At 33.3% G+C, this 21,420-nt stretch overlaps 2 protein-coding genes across 2 annotated transcripts in view; one reads left to right on the top strand and one right to left on the bottom strand.

Moving 5' to 3' along the window:
* LOC123268155 (diacylglycerol O-acyltransferase 1) overlaps positions 1-21,420 on the bottom strand; it is a 246,513-nt gene that overhangs the window by 96,307 nt on the left and 128,786 nt on the right. Inside the window, exon 6 of the mRNA XM_044733045.1 lies at positions 303-452. Within this exon, the coding sequence (XP_044588980.1) occupies positions 303-452 (150 nt within the window). The remainder of the gene's footprint in view (positions 1-302; positions 453-21,420) is intronic.
* Positions 6,414-10,160, top strand: LOC123268154. The gene is made up of 7 exons (XM_044733044.1): positions 6,414-7,165; positions 7,427-7,571; positions 7,683-7,817; positions 7,886-8,076; positions 9,003-9,151; positions 9,231-9,653; positions 9,718-10,160. The coding sequence occupies exons 1-7, from the start codon at positions 6,572-6,574 to the stop codon at positions 10,025-10,027; spliced, it is 1,947 nt and encodes a 648-aa protein (XP_044588979.1). The 5' UTR covers positions 6,414-6,571; the 3' UTR covers positions 10,028-10,160.

Genomic DNA, 21,420 nt, shown 5'->3' on the forward strand with positions numbered 1-21,420 from the left:
ATTAATAAATAAATATAAAATAATAAATTCAGAGACACACCGCGTGTGGATCTGTTACCAAATTTAGGCGCAGGGAGGGACGCACACAGGGAATAAAAACCCTGTGACAATATGAAACCTTGAAAAGGCATAAATTCTAATCAAGACCTTTGCAATGACACTAAATTTTACTAAAAAAACTGATTTTATCATGACTATCCTGGACACAAAATTTTTCTTATTCTCTTAATAATATAGATAATAATAAAAATAATCAAAATAATAATAATAATAATAATAATAAAAATAAAATATTTACTCACGTTGTAAATTATTGTAGGACAATGACTGTCTTCTTAAACGTGGAGTTGAAGGATCCTTCATACTTGCACGGCACCACATATTTACTTGAACATACGACCATAATTTTAAAAAAAGTATAGCATACAACATACAAACATACACAGCTCCAACTGTAACAAAAAAATAAATCCTGATTAAATTATGGGTAATCGATTAATTTTGTAAAGTATATTAAATTTAACCTACATCGGAAATATTTATTACAATTTTAAGCGGCTTATTCAATTTATCAGATTTAAGCGGGTAAACTTCAAATCAAGTTTTTAATCTGCCTGCTCATTGGAATTAAATGTCGATTATTAAGTTTAAACATTTACCAGTTATAAAAAATATTCATGCGTCGAGCAGAGTAGATTAAATACACGGCTTAAAGTATTATTCTTGATGGATTATTGATACAAATATAACCAACATTACGTGCGGTGAGTAATTAGTGTAATAACTAACGGTAGGCGATTTCAAAGTTCGCTGGTAGATTCTCGCTCAAGGTAGTGGAATGGAAGGATCATTATGATAAATATGTTTGTTTTAAAATCTCAGAGAGAGTAAAAGTTTTAAAAATTAAGAAAATTAAACATTAAAATGAATTAATAGTCCATAAATTCAAATGAATTTCGACTCTTAAATGTAAAAGTAAACGTCTACCTGCATGAATATATATGACTAAAACAAATCTATGTTATTTCTCGGGACTCGTTGTCTCAAATCCTTAGACCGAATAGGGAAATAATACAAGAATAAAGTAGTGAAATAGGTATTATAAGTATAGCTATAGAGGTTTGAGGTATACAGTGCTTTTGTCCCTCAAACTTGATTATCCCATGGGAAATTCTGGAGAATACTCGTATTACTCGAGCCCTTCTCGTACAAGTAATCGTCTGACTTTGTATTTACCTACATCACTTATTCTATTTGCTCAGCGGTACTTAATATAACTCTTCTATTGAAATTACTTAAATAATAATTACATTTATACAAGATTCAATTTAAAATTTAATCAAGTTTCCAATTCATTTATTTTTAAATTATATGTTTTAATCTTCAATTGTAAATATTAGTAGAAATTATATTTCACTAAAAGCCACTTATCGGGCGAATTTGATTCAGATTTTCCATTTATTAAGCAAACAATTGTTACAATAATGGAATTTTAAGGGTGTAGTCTAGTTTGTTAGTTAAAAAAATAGGTTATTTTTGGGAATTTCTTGTGAGCTTGCTATAAAAGAAATGCTAACAAAAATTGTTAGGGGTGATAAATAAAATCTTACATTACAAAAATAAAAATTGTTTTATTAATTATTTTTAGTTTTTCTACAAAAAATTTTTACTCAAACGAAACATCATAATTTGGAGGCTGGTCAGCTCCTACATGAGGTCTTGGCAACGATTTACGTGAAATAAAAAAACTGAAGTGTTTTAGATTCGGCATGATATTAAATACAAAGTAGATTATTGATATTAATTTTGAACAGTTTTTATTAATTTTAAGAAATAAAAAACAATGAAATTGTTTCTTTTGACGCTGTTATTTATACAAAAAAGAAAAAAAAATTATAAAAACGGTTGACCCTGAAAGCCATCCCTGCAACTTCCCGCTAATTCCATACCGAGGCGCTTAAAATTGCACTTATGACGTTTTTGAGCTCTTCGAGCTCAAAAATACAATTTATGTGTTATTTTGAGCTCTCCGAGCTCAAAGAGATAGCTTTGCTATGTTTTTGAGCTCTTCTAGCTCAAAAGTCTTATCAAAATTCGATGAAACACGATTTTTCTAATTTTCAAACTGCTGTAACTTTTTAATAAATCAACCGATTTTTACGCGGTAGGCGGCGATCGATGTGGTTTTTTGGGCTCTATAAAAAAATTAGGACAAAAACATTGATCTGATGAAAAATTTTAGAGTTATTACAAAAAAACACTTTTTTCGATTTTTTTCGACAACGATATCTCACGAACGCATCAACCGATTCTGACGCTCTATGTGGCGATCGATGCGGGTTTTCAAGATTAAGAGCTGATTAGTTTTTGAAATTGATTGGTTCAGCCAATTCGGAGATTTAAAAAAAAAAAAACAACTTTTTTTGCAATTTCTCGAAATCTACTGGCCCGAATCGGTTCAAACTTACAGGAAATCTAAGTTTGGCGAAGCCCTTTCGAATGACACCAACCGCGATAAAATCGGTCGAGCCATTCAAAGGTTACGAGAGGTTTACACACACACACACACACACACACACACACACACACACACACACACACACACGCATGCATACAGAAGTACATCATCGTGAAAATAGTCAGGAAAGCTTCCTAGGACCTCGAAACGTCGAGATCTGATGAAAACTCGATTTTTGAAAAACGGGGTAAAACCAATAACTTCCCGATTTTTGAAAATTTTCAATTTTCTTAGCGGGAAGTTAAAAAGTGAAAATCAATATTTTAGCATGATGGTAGTCTATTTTGAATATTGAAAAAAACACGTTATTAAAAGGCAATAATGTCCTAAAATTTATTTTTTATTATATGTTTCGAAATAACGATATGAGACCGACTACAACAAATAGATATTCAAAGACATCTACCTAAGGAATAGGATTTGTAACAGATGAAAGTCATTTGATGATTAAAGCTAAAAATTGATTTATTCTTGATTTATTTTTTTAATTTTCTCAACTACGCAATGAATTGAAAAAAGTATCAAAAGTCGACGAATAATAGCTTAAATTAAAGATAATCATGTGAAGTTTAAAATAAATTTAACAGATTCAAACTAACTTTTACGAATTAATTAAAAAAAAGTCATCAAAATTAGACGAATAATAGCTTAAATTAAAGGCAATTAAATTAAGTTTGAAATAAATTTAATAGATTTCATCTATCTTTTACATCTGGAAAATTGTTTTCATAAAATATACGAAATTCAAAATTTTTTGAAAATAAAAAAAATTTCGAACATTCACAACTCGTAAACTAACCGGCCGATTTTGCTTATCTTCGAACTTGATCTTAGTATTGATCCAGAGAATGAGCCCAAAAAATTTCATAAAGATCGGTTTCTGAAGAAATCTACCTAAAAAATTAAATTTTCGAAAGTAATCAACTAGACTACACCCTTAACACAATAAAATTTTACAAAAGTGTAAAAATTTTATATCTTATTCCTCATGGACTTTTTTACGTTACGGCTAAATATTTTCTAATTATTAACCGATCTTAAAAATTTAAATATTATGTTAAAGCTAATTTTTTTTTCTATAATTAAAGATGAGAGGATGTTGGATCTTAATACCAACACTAAGAAGCTTTTCTTTATACCTCGGTCGAAAGTACGTATCTTTTGCACCTATTTCGAGGGAGAAAGTTAAAGATTCGTGCATTGGTAAAGCTACGCATTCGCCCTCTATAACAGCGGGAGCATAAAATGCTTTCGTTACCGCGACTGACATTAGTCATTTGTTACTAACTATAATTTGTTTACGCTGATCATTTACGATTGATGGTACAATACAACTTGGTTATATTTATTTTTTTCTTTTATTTACATGAAATATTTTATGTATAGATAAAGATATAACTGCCGTAAGAGTGAGTAGATCATCCGATGTAACTTATAACCTGGTTGTACTGTACTAAGTTCAGTTTGACAGTGACGTGTGTAAATTAGATCAACTTTTTTGTAATTAATGAATTATTTAGAAAAATGTACGCAGTAACAACAATTTAATTTGATTTTTATTAACTATTGTTAATTTTCAGATAATATGCTCGTTATTTTTTTATTTTTAACCGAGAATAATCTTTATTATGTTTGTTGAATTCAAGAAATTTCAGTTTTATTTAATCTAAAAATGTTCCATAAAAAATGTTTGATAATTATTTTTTATTTGATTTTACATTAAAATTTTTTTATTTGATGCCTGCCCCCCGACCAGCAGCACTCGCTTCGCTCGTGCCGCAAATGTAGGGGGCAGGCATCAATTTTTTTTCGATGCAGTACATTAAATATTTTACGTACTTTCGACCGGCTATAAAGAAAAATAGTATACACTACACGGGCAGAAGTTTGAGAACTCTGAACTTCGCACCGTGATGCCCTCGGCTACGCCTCGGGCATCATGGCGCGCAGTGCAGAAATCTCAAACTTTCTGCCCTAATAGTGTAATATACTATTATTATTTAGCGACGTTTCGTGCACTTTATTTGCACTTCCTCAGGCTATCATAATACATATCTGAACATTTTCAACTCAATATTACATCTCTTGTCATATTTCATACTGTGTCGGTCACGATAATTGGTCAAACTTTAATTAATCGAGCGCAAAATCAGCTAATAACAGAAATAAATAATTCTGTTGACAACTTTAACAGTCTCATGTCCGCCATCTTAGTCACTTTTTTTTTTCTATTGACAAATAATATTAAAAAAATTGAAAAAAATTTTCAATTTAAGAAATCAAAAATTCTATTGAATATTATTTTCATTTTAGTTTCAATTCTACAAAAATTGTTTTAAAATCTAGAAATTCCATTAAACTTCAACGAATTTTTATAAAACTATAATATACTATAAGGAACTTTTACAAGTTCTTTCTGCTTCACAAAACACTATTATCCACAACTAATTATAAAGAAATAAAAATAATTCAATATTTCTTGTCGTGCTTACCAGAATTCCATTTATAATTCAATCTGTTTTGCATGACTCATAACCATAATCATATTCGTAATATATAAAAAAAAAATAAATATTTATTTGTATACCTCGCAAACGAATATAACACATCAGATAAACATAAATATAAATATAAATACTAAGTATACATTATATAAAATTGAACATTTATCCTATCAAGTTGAAGATAAGCTTGACTGGTAAATGTCTAGACTAATTGCAGGATGTCGTGCTGTAGACATCAAAACCAACGTTGTAGCGTGGTGCACATGAGCACACACAATATTTCATAAAATATTTTATCGTTTGTTTTTTATCAGCATTCTGCTGTCCTCTGATTTGATTGCTCGATATGTATGAATACTTAAAAAAGAGATTGACGGAAAAAATTTATCTGGATAATAACTCTAACAAGTTATGATTTTTACAATGCAGCCTAACGTAATTTATAATTGATAAATATTAAAACTTGATTGATTAATTTTGCACATTTTAGAAAAAAAAAATTTTCATTTTTAGTAAATTTATTCAATGAATTAAGATATGTTGGGATCTTTGAGACGTAATCGGAAGATCCAGGTTCGATTCTCGGTCTGGTGCCTTTTTTTTTTTTTTTTTTTTTTTTTAGATCTTGATGTCTATAGACTGTATACAGAGTAAAAAGCAAAGTTTATTAAATTAATTTAATAATAAATTTACCAATCTATCGACCATCGTCAGTTGTGAAAATTAGTTTTCTTTCATAGCATATCTTTATTGAAAACGTGCTGAGGAGAAGAAATTAAAGATTCTTTCCAATCAATTTTTAAATTGGCCTTCTTTAATTAAAATTACACACTCCTATTACCGATACCATATTGGTTTTCGAACAAAAGCATACACCCCATTAAAGAAATATGTACATTGAACCTTAAAATGAATCATGAAACTTTCAATTGAGAGAATTCCAATGAATTTTCATAAAGGTTATTGACCTATTGATTGTATAATTCAATTTGAAGCATTTTCAAACTTTTACTAACTCTGAATTAGTAAGTCTGAAAGAGTCATTGAATTTTTAGTTACATTAAATCATTAAACATCTGAGAGACTGTAAAGTAGAACGGATTTTTAGAATATGTCCAGCGAATAATATTCAAGTACGGATGGTTCACGGGAAAAAAATTGTTGGAAAAATTACAATTGTAACATCGTAATTCAAAACCAGGCAGAAAATTTACTATATTACAATTGTAAATTATTTTTTTATAGTACTCAAAATGATTTTGCCGTAAAATCTTTGTCTTCTCTTATCAGTCTTACTGCAAGCTATTAATTGTTTTGTAACGATATATCTTATCTGCAGTTATTAAAAAAAATGAGATAATAAGTCAACTTCCAAATTTAAAATAAAATATGACACAGTTTTCAAATAATTTTTTGTAGTATTAGTAGACATCAATCTTCAATAAGTAAAACTTTTTAGTACACGAACCTGCAGTAACCATAAAGACTCATCAGAAGAATTATTTTCATCTCAAAAGCATCATTAAGAAAGCTATTAATAAACTCCAAAATGTTTTTCAAAATTTTACTAATTTTTTCTGTAAATTTAACATTGCTGAAAAATGGATTCGTAAATTGTGATTCACCGCTTGATTTTAACAACAAAACTTCAATAATTAATTATCTTATGAGCATGCCAAACAGAATAATAAACAACTACAAACTATTTGAGACTCTGCCCAACAAACAAAATATGGAAATACTGAATCTAATTCATCGCGACATGTTGAAAAAACTTAATGAATTAGACCAAATCTCGAGCTACTCCGAGTACCACAAGACCAACGTAAGTGAATGGATGGCTGTTATGCACTTCTTGGGCGCTTATGGATTCAAGGAAATCGCTGGCAAGTACACTCTTTACTCGACATTTGCGCTGGAAACAAGACTGGCGCATTTGCATGACAGCATTTTGCAATCGATCGACACAATCAAGAAAATTGGAAGCCCCAAATCTTTCCATAGTGTCGAGAATTTTTGTAATATCGCCCACCGAATTACTAATTTGTTTCTGGACCATATAGCTGAAGATTCGATTACTAATTTGTATAGTCAGATAATTGATATCATCAGCACTGAGATTAATTCACTTACGTCTAGCAAGGTGAGGTTCTTATCATTTTATGAAAATCTATTTTAGATGAATTTCCGATAAAAAAGGAAGATATCCAATTTCATAAATAAGTATTTATTTTAATCATTATTCAAATTTATTTTCTTCTAAATATTCACAATAATGATAACTTTCTTTAAATAGTCATAATTTCTTGTAACAAATCTATTAATACCATTACTTCCAATGATTTCAAATCCTTAATTTTCTGGATATATAGAAAGTAATTTGTAAATTTTAACTATATTGCAGAGAAAAATAAAACCAGATTATTGTGGCGAAACAATATCATTTCAAAAAGCATTATATGAATACTATCGAAAAATGATTAAAATCAAAATCCAGCAGACAACTATCAACTTTTTCTACAAATTTTTGAATATGCGCTGCGATAACAGTTAGTAACGACTATAACCTACTCATTTTATTCTATGAAATTGATTGGTTCCTCAAGCCGCGGATAATCAATATCCTTAGCCTGTGATTACAACATATTATTTCTCCATAGTTCGAGTCGAAAATTTGTTATTCTTCGAGAGAAAAGTTCCAAAATCGATTCGACAGATGATTCAAAAGACATCAAAGATCATGAACAACATCAATTACTACATTTACAATTGCGATGCACCGGTTGACACCCAAGGTGAATTTGAAATTCCTTTTTACTTGCAGCTCTTCAATAGATCTTTACGATATTGATTTATTCGCTAGGTAACGAGACTTTGAACCTTGAACTGGAGAGGATCATGGAAACGAAGATAATCCTTGAAGAACACTTGAGCAAAACTCAACAATGTGATCACAACTGCGATCTGGAAGTAATCGGCCAGAATATCAATCGGACACACTGCGAAGAATTTCGTGACTGCCAGCATATTTCTACTCACTCTAATTCTTGTAAAGTAAGTAAATAAAAAATGAGGCCTTTTGGCTTCATCAAGGCAAACAATTTTCAGGATCTTTTGAAGTCAAATCCCTCTGAAGAAGCAATCTTCCATTAAAGGTGCTACTCTGAGAAAAAAATGTGGTTCTCTGAACTAGAACAATCTAGTTAGTTAGCATTATCACTATTCAATTGAAGTTTTTATATCTAAAATTATTAATTATATTGAACTTCAATAACATATTTCCTCGAACTATTTTTAGTTAAATATGGGTTTGATAGTCATCTTGATTCACTTGAACTCAGTACTTCTAGCTCTCCATTTAAAATTACTGTAACTCAATTATCCTTCGAACATGAATGGTATTCATTTCGTAGCTGATTTGTCATTGAACGACTTAACCTCTTCTAAAAAGTTGATAACTGGATGTCGTATCGTTTTACGTCATTTCTCTGACTATTTTAATCGGTTGTTGATTGGTCAACTGAGATAGTGGCGGGATTTTTGAAAGAATGAAGGCGAGCGAAGCAAGCATGTTATGTCTAGTTTTAGGAAAAAAGAGAAAAACGAATAAAGTGAAGGGGGGGGGATGACTTAGTGGAACTTTTCGGCAACCGAAAAAATAATTCGGACAGTCCTGAGCGGGAAACGAACCCGGATCGTTTGGTTACGCGCCAAGGATTCTTCCAGTTAAGCTATTCGAGACATTGTCCGTAATTACCTTTCAGTCAACTAATAATTCTTTATTGAACATGATAACAGAATACTGAAAAAAAAAAGTTTCGAAAACTATATTTTTGTACTTGTGACGTTCTAATTCAGCTAATTATACACTTTTCTCCTAGTTCATCTTTTACAAATGTATCCTATCACCTATCTACCTCTAGAAGACTTCGAATATACTTGAACAGAATATAACCTATGTTTTATTTTTATACCTTTAGCCTGGGTCTGGAAAGAGTGATCTTTGCGATGAAAACCAGCATCCATGTGATTACTGTATTTGCACTTGCATGATAAACTCTCAAAACTCAACACATATTACCACTGCTATAGACTTCAGGGAACAAGTGTCAGATATCTTCAACAACAAGTGAGTTCTACTGTCACTTTGCCTGTAAAATTTATGATAATTAATCAAATCAAGAAACTAGCTAATAAATCTATTTTAGAGTGGTGGTAGGTGTAAAGTTTTCGGAGTCAAACAACATGATACATGTCAACATTTTGGAAAGTAAGCTTCACCCCGGAATGAATAATCTCTTTCACGGTGTAAAAATAGCATCTGAGACCATAGAATACAATAAAGAAGCACAAAACTACCACATCTTCAATAAAAATGGAACTGTGACTACTCTTATCCCAGGAGTTGACTATGGCCACCCAGAAATCATGTTTCTGGACAATGTAATCGCTCCTTTTGGTCAAGTAATCACTGGTGTAAGATTCAGGATTGCTGGAGACCTTAAGGAACCACCAGTGAGGTCTGGCCCCATTCAGCTGCAAATTCGGGTCACTCCTTTCGACTTCAAGAACAATACGCTTGACAATCTTGAAAAGACACGATGGATATTTGCAAACTCCGCGAACCCAAGGTAAGTTTTTTTCATGTTTTCGTTCCAATCATTTGTAAGATTCTAACTCTCTTCATATTATCAGGGAAGAAATACTGCTAGAAGAACCCGACAAGCCTACAAAGTCACTGAAAAATCTCCCAAACTCAGTTTCAAATCAATTCATCAGATTTCGTCGTACTGATTTTCGTAAAGACGCTGGGCGGTCAATAGTACCTTTCTTTGATGGTCAGATGATAGGTCGTAGTGAGCCGCCTCCACTCGGAGGAATTGGGATCTACCATCGAAGCTGCAAAGGATACGGTGGGTTTCTTGCTTTTAGAATTTTTGATGCTAACTTATCGAAACTTCTGGTGGCTGGACAAAAAAAAAGTCAGATATCATCGGATGAGTAAGTAACCGAAGTACTCGTTGATTTGTCAAGATTGAGGCTTTACTTCCATTCAATAAAACTAATTGAAGTTGGTACATTTTCTCTGTAAGTCATGTAAATGTCAATAAAGACTTTTTGTTAAGTAATATTTGATGTTTTATCAAGACATGCCTTTGTACAATCAATTTCTGTATACTTTGATGTAGACTAATTAGATTTGTTATGTAAATCCTACTAATTATAAAGATTAATCTTCGTCCACGATGAAGGAATTTTATAGAAATTTTTTCGGTTTTTGTTATTTTTTAATAAATTTATTTTAAGCGTTAAAAAATCATAATTGACACATTAGTCACACCTCCCTAACTATATTGAGGATGAGATATTTCGAAATGTTCCAAAGAGTTATCAAAAGTAATAGTCATTAATTGATTTAATGATCCAATAGACAGAAATATTATTTTATTGTCTATAGAATAACAAAAAAACCCGATCATTAAGAAATTTTACGATTTCGATAACCTTCATCTATTTTTGTACTAAAATTAGAATTATACCGACTTTTATTCAACTGAGTCTTAGATTAATTGATTGCAATACTGCCGTGGCAAAAAATCTTTAGACTAATTTTTATTTTCGATATTCTGATGACGTTACGCTAGGTTTATTGAAGAGGATATCAACAATCGGTAAAAATAAGCATCTACTAATGATAAATGATTTTTTTTGTAAAATATCTCTGTCGAACAATTAAAGAGTTAGAAAGATAGTCGATGGACACTCAAGCTAATGATGAAATATCTATTTTATGATACGACCATTAAACCGACCAAAATTAATTTTTTGACCAGTCAAGCTCTAATGACGAAATAATCTACCCGGGGAAAAAAAATTATATATAATTTTATATAATTATATATAAATCATTATATATAATTATGTATGAGTTTTGGCCATATATAATTATATAAAATTATATATAATTATATAAAATTATATGAAAAAAATTAGGAAAACGGTTGACCCTGAAGGCCATCCCTGCAACTTCCCGCTAATTCCATACTTAGGCGCTTAAAATTGCACCAATGACGTTTTTGAGCTCTTCGAGCTCAAAAATACAATTTATGGGTTATTTGAGCTCTCCGAGCTCAAAGAAATTGCTTTTCTATGCTTTAAAGCACTTTGAACTCAAAAGTCTGATAGAGATTTGATAAGACACTATTTCTTGAATTTTTAAACCGCAATAACTTTTGAATGAATAAACTGATTTTTACGCGGTTAGAAGCATTCGACGCAGTTTTTCAAGCCTCACAAAGATTCTCAAATTTTGAATTGATCGCGCTAGGAATTTTGGAGTGATTCCAAAAAAACACTTTTTTCGGTTTTCTTTCGTTCACGATATCTCTCGAACGAATCAACCGATTTTGACCGGACTGGTGGCGATCGACGTGGTTTTTTGAGGTTAAGAGCGGATTAGTTTTTGGAATTGAAACTTTAAGCCGTTTAAAAGTTATTCCAAAAAAACCACATTTAAAAAAAATTTTTTTTTCAGTTTTTTTAAGATTTCTCAAAATCTATTGATTTGAATCGGTCCAAATAGTTTTCAAAATCTAAGTTTGGTCAAGCCCTTTCGAATGGCACCAACCGCGATGAAATCGGTCAAGCCGTTCAAAAGTTATAAGCGGTTCACATACTTTCACACACACACACACACACACACACACACACACACACACACACACACACACACACACACACACACACACACACACACACACACACACACACACACACACACACACACACACACATACAGACACCGTGACAACCTCGCGGGGATAGTCAGGGAAGCTTCCTGTGACCTTCAAACGTCGAGATCTGATAAAAACTCGATTTTTGCAAAACGGGGTGAAAACAGTAACTTCCCGATTTTTGAAAATCTTCGATTTTCTTAGTGGGAAGTTAAAAATTTAATATTTTTTATTAAATTAAAATAAGTAGGGATTGGGCCTCACAAAATATTTGCGATCAGTTATCTGATGAAAAATTGTGAGTGTCGACGGGATTTGAACTCGAGTCCTTCTAGTTGCCAGTCCTGCGCGCTGCTACTGGTCCGCATTACACGATACAACTACAGGACATTATTTGTTTTATTTGAATTGAAACACAAGATAGGCTAGGTTTTTATTAAAATTCTTCAATATTTCATGGAGCTTCACCGAAGTAGTAGTTTTAAATTTTGATTGTTGATTTTATCTGTTATTTATGGTTAACCTTTATTTTTTATTGAAATTATCCCCTGGTGAAAAAAATTATATATAATTTTATATGATTATATATAAATTATCCTATGTAAGGAGTAAGCTGCTAAAATTTCAAGGCGATCCGAATATTTTCCCGAGAGTTAAATCATTTCTTTATAAATCTAGACTGATATTTGAATTGTTTATAATTTTTGTGCTATTGGTCAGACGTGGATGCTTTAGAATAGATGAAAGTCTTTGAAGTTCGCCGTTAGTCAAAACTTGCAAATAAATAGCTATGATTCCTGATTGGTCAAACGGGAAACTATACTCACTTACTATTGTTCAAGCCTAAGAATGTCGACATATATCACTATATATCGATATGTATCAAATAAGAAAATCAATAAACAATGTATTACATTAATGTATAAAACTTAGATTAGGAGGCATGTGGATGGGCACTGTTGAAAATTTCTAATTTAAAAAAAACATTACTGGTTTTTTTTAAGCTCTACAATTCATTTCTGCACCTCGAAAATCTAAAATCAATTAGCTCGGAAAAAGAATTTACTCAATTAGCATTTTTTCAATTGCCTATAATTAATTAACAAATAGTGATCGTCATTCAGTTTGTTCTGGAATTTTATAATATTCTGTTGAACTATCTAGAAACAACCTCCCGAGTCCAATTGAAGGTAATGCTATTTAATCGAGTAAACCCACGTAAAATTGAATATCTTTTTTGGGCTATTCGACTGATTTTTTACGTTAACTAGTATTCGGAAAATTTAACAAAGAAGGGTTGGTTTTTATTTTACTATGTATATAACAGCGGGTCGAATTGTTAGGAACTACTTTGCCATCATGATCATATAACGTAAGTCAGATCGTAGTGGAATACTTCGGTCAAATTTTATTAACAATTAAAGTCCTTTTCAATTGATTTTTTTAACATTTTGCAAAATAAGTAAAAATTTATCCAAAAAAAACTTTATCGCTGATTATATTAAAGTATTTTATAATTGAAAAATTACATTAGATTTCTCAAACGTGTTGTCAACTGTATCTTTGGTGCAGCTTTGAAGTACTCTATTTTTTAAATTAATGAACAAATAGAAAAATGTTTTAAATTATATCTGTGGAGAATTTTACTCTTTACAAACTCTCAATTAGTTGTATTTTCTGTGATTCCAATATAGTTTGAGCTATTTTGAAAAAATTGAGAAGACTTGTGAATTTTCGGAAAATTCTGCTCAGACATTATATAGAATTTTGTATAATTATATAGAAATTTATATAATTATATATATTTATGTAAAATTTTAAGTTAACAATTATGTATAATTAGATAAAATTATATATAATTATGCAAAATTATATAAAATCCTCGTAGCAACAAAGCCATTAGTTACCTTAACAAAATTAGTCTAGCTATAAAAACAAACCAATTTGTTACGTAACAAAATTAATCTGTTGTCCTAACGAAATCGTTTACAAAACTGTTTTGTTGTTATAACATATAAATTACTTATACTATAAAACACTATGCTAACATATTAATTTGGTATCTGAACTGTCTTATACTGTCCTAACAAAATTATTTTTTGCGTGTATGAAGACCGATGTGAGTAATTTTCATATGAAGCCCTATATTGACATACCAGGCCATATCAAAAAGTTTTTGACGGAATAATATGATATTAATCATAAATTAACTGATTTTAATTATTCTGGGGTTATAACCAGCATCCAGTTCACAGAACAAGACTACACGATCCACATCCAAACAATGGAAGCTCAATTTTCTCAAAGCGGTCAAATGGGGGATGATCGATGGAAACCCCTGGAGAATTTTGATTACGATGAAGGAACAGAACAATACTATATAATTAACAGAAATGGAACGCATACTCCTCTTTTATTGGGCGTCGATTACGCACGTCCAGAAATTATGAACTTAGATAACGTGATGGCACCTCCCGGTTACGTGATCACCGGGGTGAGGTTCCGATTTGCAGGAGATTCACTCGAGAAGCCAAAGTTAAAAGCTGGCTCGATACAGTTGCAAATCCGTGTTACGCCTTTTGACTTTATCCGCGGTAAGCTTATTGATCTCGACAAAACACATTGGATTGGATCCCAATCTTCAATTCAAAGGTCAGTTTCTTGGCTTTCTACCTAACACAACTCTGCATATGCTTATTGTTAGTAAAATTATAAACGTATTATTTTCAGAACTAAAATGAGGTTAGAGAATCCAAAAAAGCCAAGTTGATGTGTTATTCACATGAAGGACAAAAAATGAATTACTATCGCAGCATGAGATGGCGTTTCAGTAGTTTCGACCCAGGAAAAACGAATGAGATCTGGCCATATATAAACAGATCTGGTCAGATCTTTAAATTGTCTCTATCTGACGAGATCTGGCCATATATAAACAGATCTGGTCAGATCTTTAAATTCTCCAAACACCCGCCGCGGGAGAAGAAATACTACACTAAAAACAGCGAAGGAACACCCTTCACAACTAAGGAACTACAAGACGCGGCCAAGTCACTCAAAACAGGAAAGGCACCTGGACCTGATGGCATCCCGGCAGCGGTGATCAAGTTTGTAGCCGTGGAACACCCAGACATACTCCTGAACACCTACAACGCATGCTTGGCAACTGGCACGTTCCCCGCGGTCTGGAAGCGGCAGAGATTGGTTCTCTTAGACAAAGGAAAGGGAACCCCCGTAACACCTTCGTCGTTTAGACCACTCTGTATGCTAGACATTGCTGGAAAACTGCTCGAGAAGCTCATACAAGGGAGACTTCACAACGATATCGATCGTGCTGAAGGTTTTACCACCAACCAGCATGGCTTCCGGAAAGGTCGTTCAACAGTCGGAGCGATCGAGAAAGTTATAAAGACAGCAACACAAGCATGGTCTGGTAGCCTCAAAGCTCGTAAAGTATGTCTCCTCCTCACGCTAGATGTCAAAAAAGCATTTAACATCGCAAATTGGAGAGACATTTTAGATGCTCTGGAGCACAAGTTTGACGCGGAACCAGAGAATCTAGCACTAGTCGACAACTACCTGAACGAAAGAAAGCTAATAGCGGAAACTACGGAAGGCCCACAAGAATACGCCAAAACGTCTGGCGTACCGCAAGGCTCAATAATGGGGCCCGATCTATGGAATGCGGACTACGACGAGCTTCTTGAAATCTTGTTACCAAAGCAAGTAGAGCTAACGGGCTTTGCAGACGACGTTGCGGCCACGATAGTAGTAGACAGCGTAGAAGAGGCCGAATTACTGGTCCGGGAAACCATTGACACCGTCAAGACCTGGCTTGATAAACACCACCTGAAACTCGCCAAGCATAAAACCGAGATGGTTGTTCTGACACGTCAAAAATGGTTCCCAAAACCATTCGCTGTGGACATGGAAGGAACAACACTGACGTCAACAAGGGCCCTGCGCTATCTAGGGGTAATGATAGACGAGAAACTCTTTCGATAGACGAGAAACTATCTTTCCGCGAACACCTTGACAGTGCATGCAAGAAAGCCAGCAAGACGGTGTCTAGCCTAGCAAGAATCATGACCAACACTATGGGACCAAGAATCAAAAAGAGAAGAGTTCTTCTAGAAGTAGTCCACTCGGTACTGCTTTATGGAGCAGAAATATGGGCAGACATATTGAAACAGAAGACCTACCGACGAAAAATAGCGGCAGTGCAGCGGCGAGGCGCTCTCCGGGTTGCCTGCGCCTATCGAACGGTTTCCGAAGCGGCTATATTGGTTATTGCGGGAGCCGCACCCATCGACCTACTCGCGTTTGAGAGAGCGAAACTCTATGTCACTAAAAACAGTGACGAAAACATGAGGGACGCAAGAACGAGGATAAAGGCGGAAACGCAACAAGAGTGGCAGGACCGATGGACATCGGGAGAGACGGGCAGATGGACGGCACGCCTGATCCCAAACATCAACGTCTGGCTTTCTCGGGAATACGGAGAAACGGACTTTTTCTTGACCCAGCTATTGACAGGACATGGGCAATTCAATGCCTATCTTTTTAAGATAGGACTGCATAGCACACCAACGTGCAAATACTGCCCAGACAAAATTGACAACGTCGAGCACACGTTATTTGAGTGTGACCGGTGGAAGGACGACAAAAGCAGTACTGATGAAACTATTGGCACCACGCTCTCCCCTGAGAGCTTAGTAACCTGCATGATCAAAAAAGAAGATAACTGTCAGCTGTCGCAGCATATGCGCAGCGTCTTTTAAAGAAAAAAATCGCAGAAAGAGACTAGTAACTAGGAGCAACCGTCGTGAGACGCAACACGGACTGGATTGAAGTAATGCTAACGCGGTCCCGATCCAGTCTTCCCCGTAACATCTATGGGGAAAGAGAGAGAGGAGGATGTTTAGTCGCTATTGTTGTCAATAATATTAACTTCCGAGTCCGACATACCCAGGACAAACATCTCGTCCTTGTACACGTAAATGTATTTGACCTCCTCTATGAAAAAAACACACACACACACACATACATACAGACGTACGAACATCATCGTGAAAATAGTCAGGGAAGCTTCCTAGGACCTCAAAACGTCGAGATCCGATGAAAACTCGATTTTCGAAAAACGTGGTACAACCAATAACTTCCAGATTTTTGAAAATTTTCAATTTTGTTAGCGGGAAGCTAAAAATTTTTACCTAATTTTTGAGGGGGGCCGTTGTGCCCCAGGGGGGCCTTCGTGCCCCAGGTTCCCCTATACATCGTTGCATGTGATTGTATCTAATAATGTGTGATTAAATATTCGAGAAGAAATTTTTTGATCCAGTTATATATTAAAAAATATAATTATATATAAATTTCTATGAATGCATTGACTTTTGCAAATCTTTTCAACAGTGACTGTCATTTTATTCTCATGTAATAATTTCTTAGCGGGAAGTTAAAAATTAGGATGACGGTTGACCCTAAAGGCCATCCCTGCAACTTCCCGCTCATCTTGTACTTAAACGCTCAAAATTACACATTACGTTTTTGAGCTCTTCGAGTTGCAAAATATGGACTACGGGCTTCGTTATCTTAGTAAATACAAACGGACTCGTACATAAACCAAAGGGGAGACATAAAAATTGGTACAACTTATTCTTAAATCTGAATCTAAAGAATTTTTTATAATCTTTGTGAATTGGCACCAGGAAATAAGCATCCTGGAGATCTATACTTCCTAAATCATCTCCTGCCGAGACTAACCCGAGAGCTGTTCGTATATCCTCCAGTTTAAAATGTGGAGGGTCGATAAATGCATTTAAATCCTTGAGATTAGGTATGAAACAATTTGACCCGTCTGGTTTTGGCACCAAGAAATAAGGGGAGATGAACTGATTATCGCACTCCTGACATTCCTCGATTGCGCCTTTACCTAAGAGTTTATTTATTTCTATTTGAATTTTTTCTATCTCTTCGACAGAAAAAATTCTTTCTCTCTGGAGATAATTTTGAGACGGTGTTTGTATGAAAGGAATTTTGTAGCCACTGATAGCACTTAAGACAAATTTGTCTGAAGTAATTTCTTTCCACCTGGCCTCAAAGTGTCGCAATCTGCCTGCTATTTTTTTTACCTTGTCTATCTCTTGGATGACGACTGGCTCGTCGTCCGTGCCGCTGGCTTGGATTCTCGTGGGTACGTCCTGGATGACTTTGTCTTGAACTTCAAGGATTTGTATCTCTGGTTCTGGCCCACCGCGCGATAATCCATCGGTGGGCGCCTCACATTTCCCTGGTTTCGAAACTTTGATGATACTTTTGTAGCTGGCTTCTCCTTGATGTCTGCACAAGCTTTTTCTATATCTTTGACGTCCTTGACCTTGTCTTTAAGATTATTGCCATATAACCATTCGTCTGACAACATAGTGTCAACCATTGGCTTAATATTTTTATTTAATTGTGGCGTGATAAATGACTTTCTTGCCACAGATTGCTGATAAAATACGTCCGTGAGGATTTGACCCGCATGACATATAATTTATCAATTATAATTTATCAATTATAATTTATCAATTTATCAATGCATACTCATCTACACCTTCCCCAGGTTGATCCAGAAGTAAAGAGACTGCTGCACCCAGAGCAGCTATTGCAGTACCCACGCAATTCTGGGTCTCTGCAAAATGCTGATCTCTCGTCTTCGCTATGTCCGTCAGCAACGGAACTATTTCCAGGTTTATTTTGGGGGCTTCCGTGAAAAAATCACCCTTCCTTTTGTATGCCTCCAAAATTTCTTTCTTGTTCTTTTCCGGAAGACCCTCGCTCTTCCATTTAAGCCAAGTATTTTTCAGCTCTGGATGATATTTCACATTCTTAAATGTAGAATCATCCGGGTCTAATCCTAAAACTTTTAAGACACCATCCTTGACTGTTTCCGGTTCAGCTTTTGCTTTTTCATTATTTTCTGTCTGTACAGTGTTTGATGTCTCGCTGACATTATTTTTATTAGGGTCATTCTCTTTCGAGCTTTCTGCCTCTAAGAATAACAAAAAAAGGACGAAATTTTTTATTATTATTTAAATAAAAAATTATTTGGCACTTATTGTGCAATTGTGATAAATACGTTCTTATTGAACTTAATCACCTTTAATCACAGTAGTATGGATCTGGTGACACCGTGTGGGTATTCACCTCTCTACTTTCGTATGGAAAGTAGATATTCTTAATACTAAATTATATCGGTATTATTTTTCTTACCTTGTACTACATCTGGAGTGTTCAGCTTCTCAGGCGGATTTATTGGTTTATTCTGTTCTTTTTGAACATTTACCAACGACTCAACAATTTTTGTTAGGTTATCCATCTGCTCTTGCATCTTAACCCATTTGTCATCTTTTTTACGCCTAGATTCCCGGAAACGAGATCTTGATCGTTTTCCCATGTCGAATTTTTTAATTGATATTTATATTAATTAATTATGCAAAAATAGTAATTTTAAAGAAAAAATCCTTAGTTATTGCGAAAAAACGTGTTTATGCTTTAGCACAACAAAACAATATGAGATATAGAGGGCGCAGGTCGAGCAATATGGCGTAGCGCGCCAAATTTATTTAAATTTAAGCGTTAAACGTTGTGGATTGAAGCATGACAAGCATGACTACATAGTACTATCATCGAGAACGAGACACGTAATATAATCACATAAATAAATTTTTATAAATTTTGATATAATTATAATTATAACTATAACAATAATAACTATAATTATAATGATAACAAAATTTATTAAAATTTGTTTCTTCGATTATAACGACAGCTGTATTGTAAATTGTGAGAACAGTAGCTTTTATGCAATAATAAGATCATGTCAATCAATCCGTTTTATGTTTCCGTCCCGTGCAATAAAAAATTCTGATTCAAAATGAATTTAAGAGTGAAATTTATATTTTGACACGAATATAAATTAGTTTTGAGATTACCAGTACAAAATTTGAAAGCATAGAATTTTAAGTTAACAGAATAATTAATAATAATAGTATATTACAACCCAAGGCCAGAAAGTTGTCATGGGTTGTATACTATTTTTCTTGTTCTCCAGCCGAAAGTACGCAACCCCGTGGAAGGGGTTTTGCAAAACCGAGGCGAAGCCGAGGCTTTGCTGGTCGGGGCGGGTATAAAAAAAAAAAAATAAAAGTTAATAAATTGAAAAAAAAATGTTATTTTAAACTTTACTAACAAATGCTCTGATTAAGAGTGATATCATGCACAGAATTTGTCACAAATATTTAAACTCATTCTAATTACAGAATTTATTTTTTTAAGTTGATTAAAAATTAGTTTTTAATTAATAATCGACGGCTAAGAAAGATTGAAATTAAATTATTACAAGTTTGTAGAGTACATGGATCGTTTTATAAACATTGCTTTACTAACTATCAAAATATAAAAAAAAAAAGCAAATAAAATTCACAAAACTATTATGTTTTATTTTTTAAACTTTTTATATAAATTATTTGTGCAGTATTATTATTAAATAGTTCATTAACAATGATCTAGTTAAAAATTATTTTTATTTTTTTGACATTTTTTGGTTAGTTCATGCGCTGACATGTTACATACAAACGATGTTGTGACTGTTATATATACAGTTGAAACTCGCTGTATAGGCCGGTCGTGCCACGAAAATACGAAAGAAAGCGAGGTTCTGTGCTGCCGAACCAGAAAATATGCGTAGCGCGCATGCGTTAGAGCAGGCCATAAAAGTTGCTCTTCCTGGAGTAAATTGCTGCCAGGAAGAGCGTATTTTCGGCTAGGAGAGCAAGAAAAAACTTTTGATAAAACTAATCAGCATAATCTAAAATAAAATGCACATCATGAGGCGTGGAATTGTGAATTTTTAAATTGAAAATTTATCAATTTACAAGATATGATTTTTACCAATTCGACGTTTCGAAGAATTTTGATTCACGAAAAAATTTTTTTTTTCACTCTTCGCATCATTTCTTATGGTCTAATGATCTAATTAGTCTACATTAAATGAATCGCCCCACCCGCCTCTTTATAATTTCTTATCTTGTTCTTTACTAATGTCATGTTATTAACTAGCATTTACGCATTGATTTACAGAGTTCAGTATAATTCTATAAAGAAAAATAAATGTAACAAAGTATTTTTTTCGATGTGCTGGAAAACTTTACTTTCACGTCTATAAATAACTTCAAAATTTTATTACGTCTATAACTACTCTCAATATCTAAGAATACAATATACATAAAATATGTTTAACATTAAAAGTTTATCAGGTCAATAACAGTTATCGAAAATATAAAATATCTACACATTAAAAATTTTTAATCACTGGAATCCATAAAAAAACTTGAGGTGAAGGTAACGATAAAAAAAAAATAAATTCGGTATTTTAGTATATATAAGATAATGAATTAGTATAGAAGCCAGAATAAGCTTCTAAGTATAACTTTAACTTCAAAAACAATGTTTTTTCAAAGCGTCGCAATATTGATACTTGTAACAGCGCAAAACAGTGTCATATCCGCTGAATTAAACCTTAATAATATAAAATCAGTGCAGAACTTTCTTGACAGTCTGGGACGCAAATCTAACAGTGATTATCGACTGAATTATTTACTACGCAACTCAGAGAATACAAGAG

This window comes from Cotesia glomerata, linkage group LG6 (assembly GCF_020080835.1).
Source record: "Cotesia glomerata isolate CgM1 linkage group LG6, MPM_Cglom_v2.3, whole genome shotgun sequence".
NCBI classification, from domain to species: Eukaryota; Metazoa; Arthropoda; class Insecta; order Hymenoptera; family Braconidae; genus Cotesia; species Cotesia glomerata.

What these genes read in the sequence shown, in the direction of transcription:
- LOC123268154 (XM_044733044.1), top strand. Translation starts at nt 6,572, where the DNA reads ATGTTTTTCAAAATTTTACTAATTTTTTCTGTAAATTTAACATTGCTG. An exon ending in TGCACCGGTTGACACCCAAG is followed by an intron (nt 7,818 to 7,885) that starts GTGAATTTGAAA and finishes TTTATTCGCTAG; the next exon opens with GTAACGAGACTTTGAACCTT. An exon ending in CTCACTCTAATTCTTGTAAA is followed by an intron (nt 8,077 to 9,002) that starts GTAAGTAAATAA and finishes TTATACCTTTAG; the next exon opens with CCTGGGTCTGGAAAGAGTGA.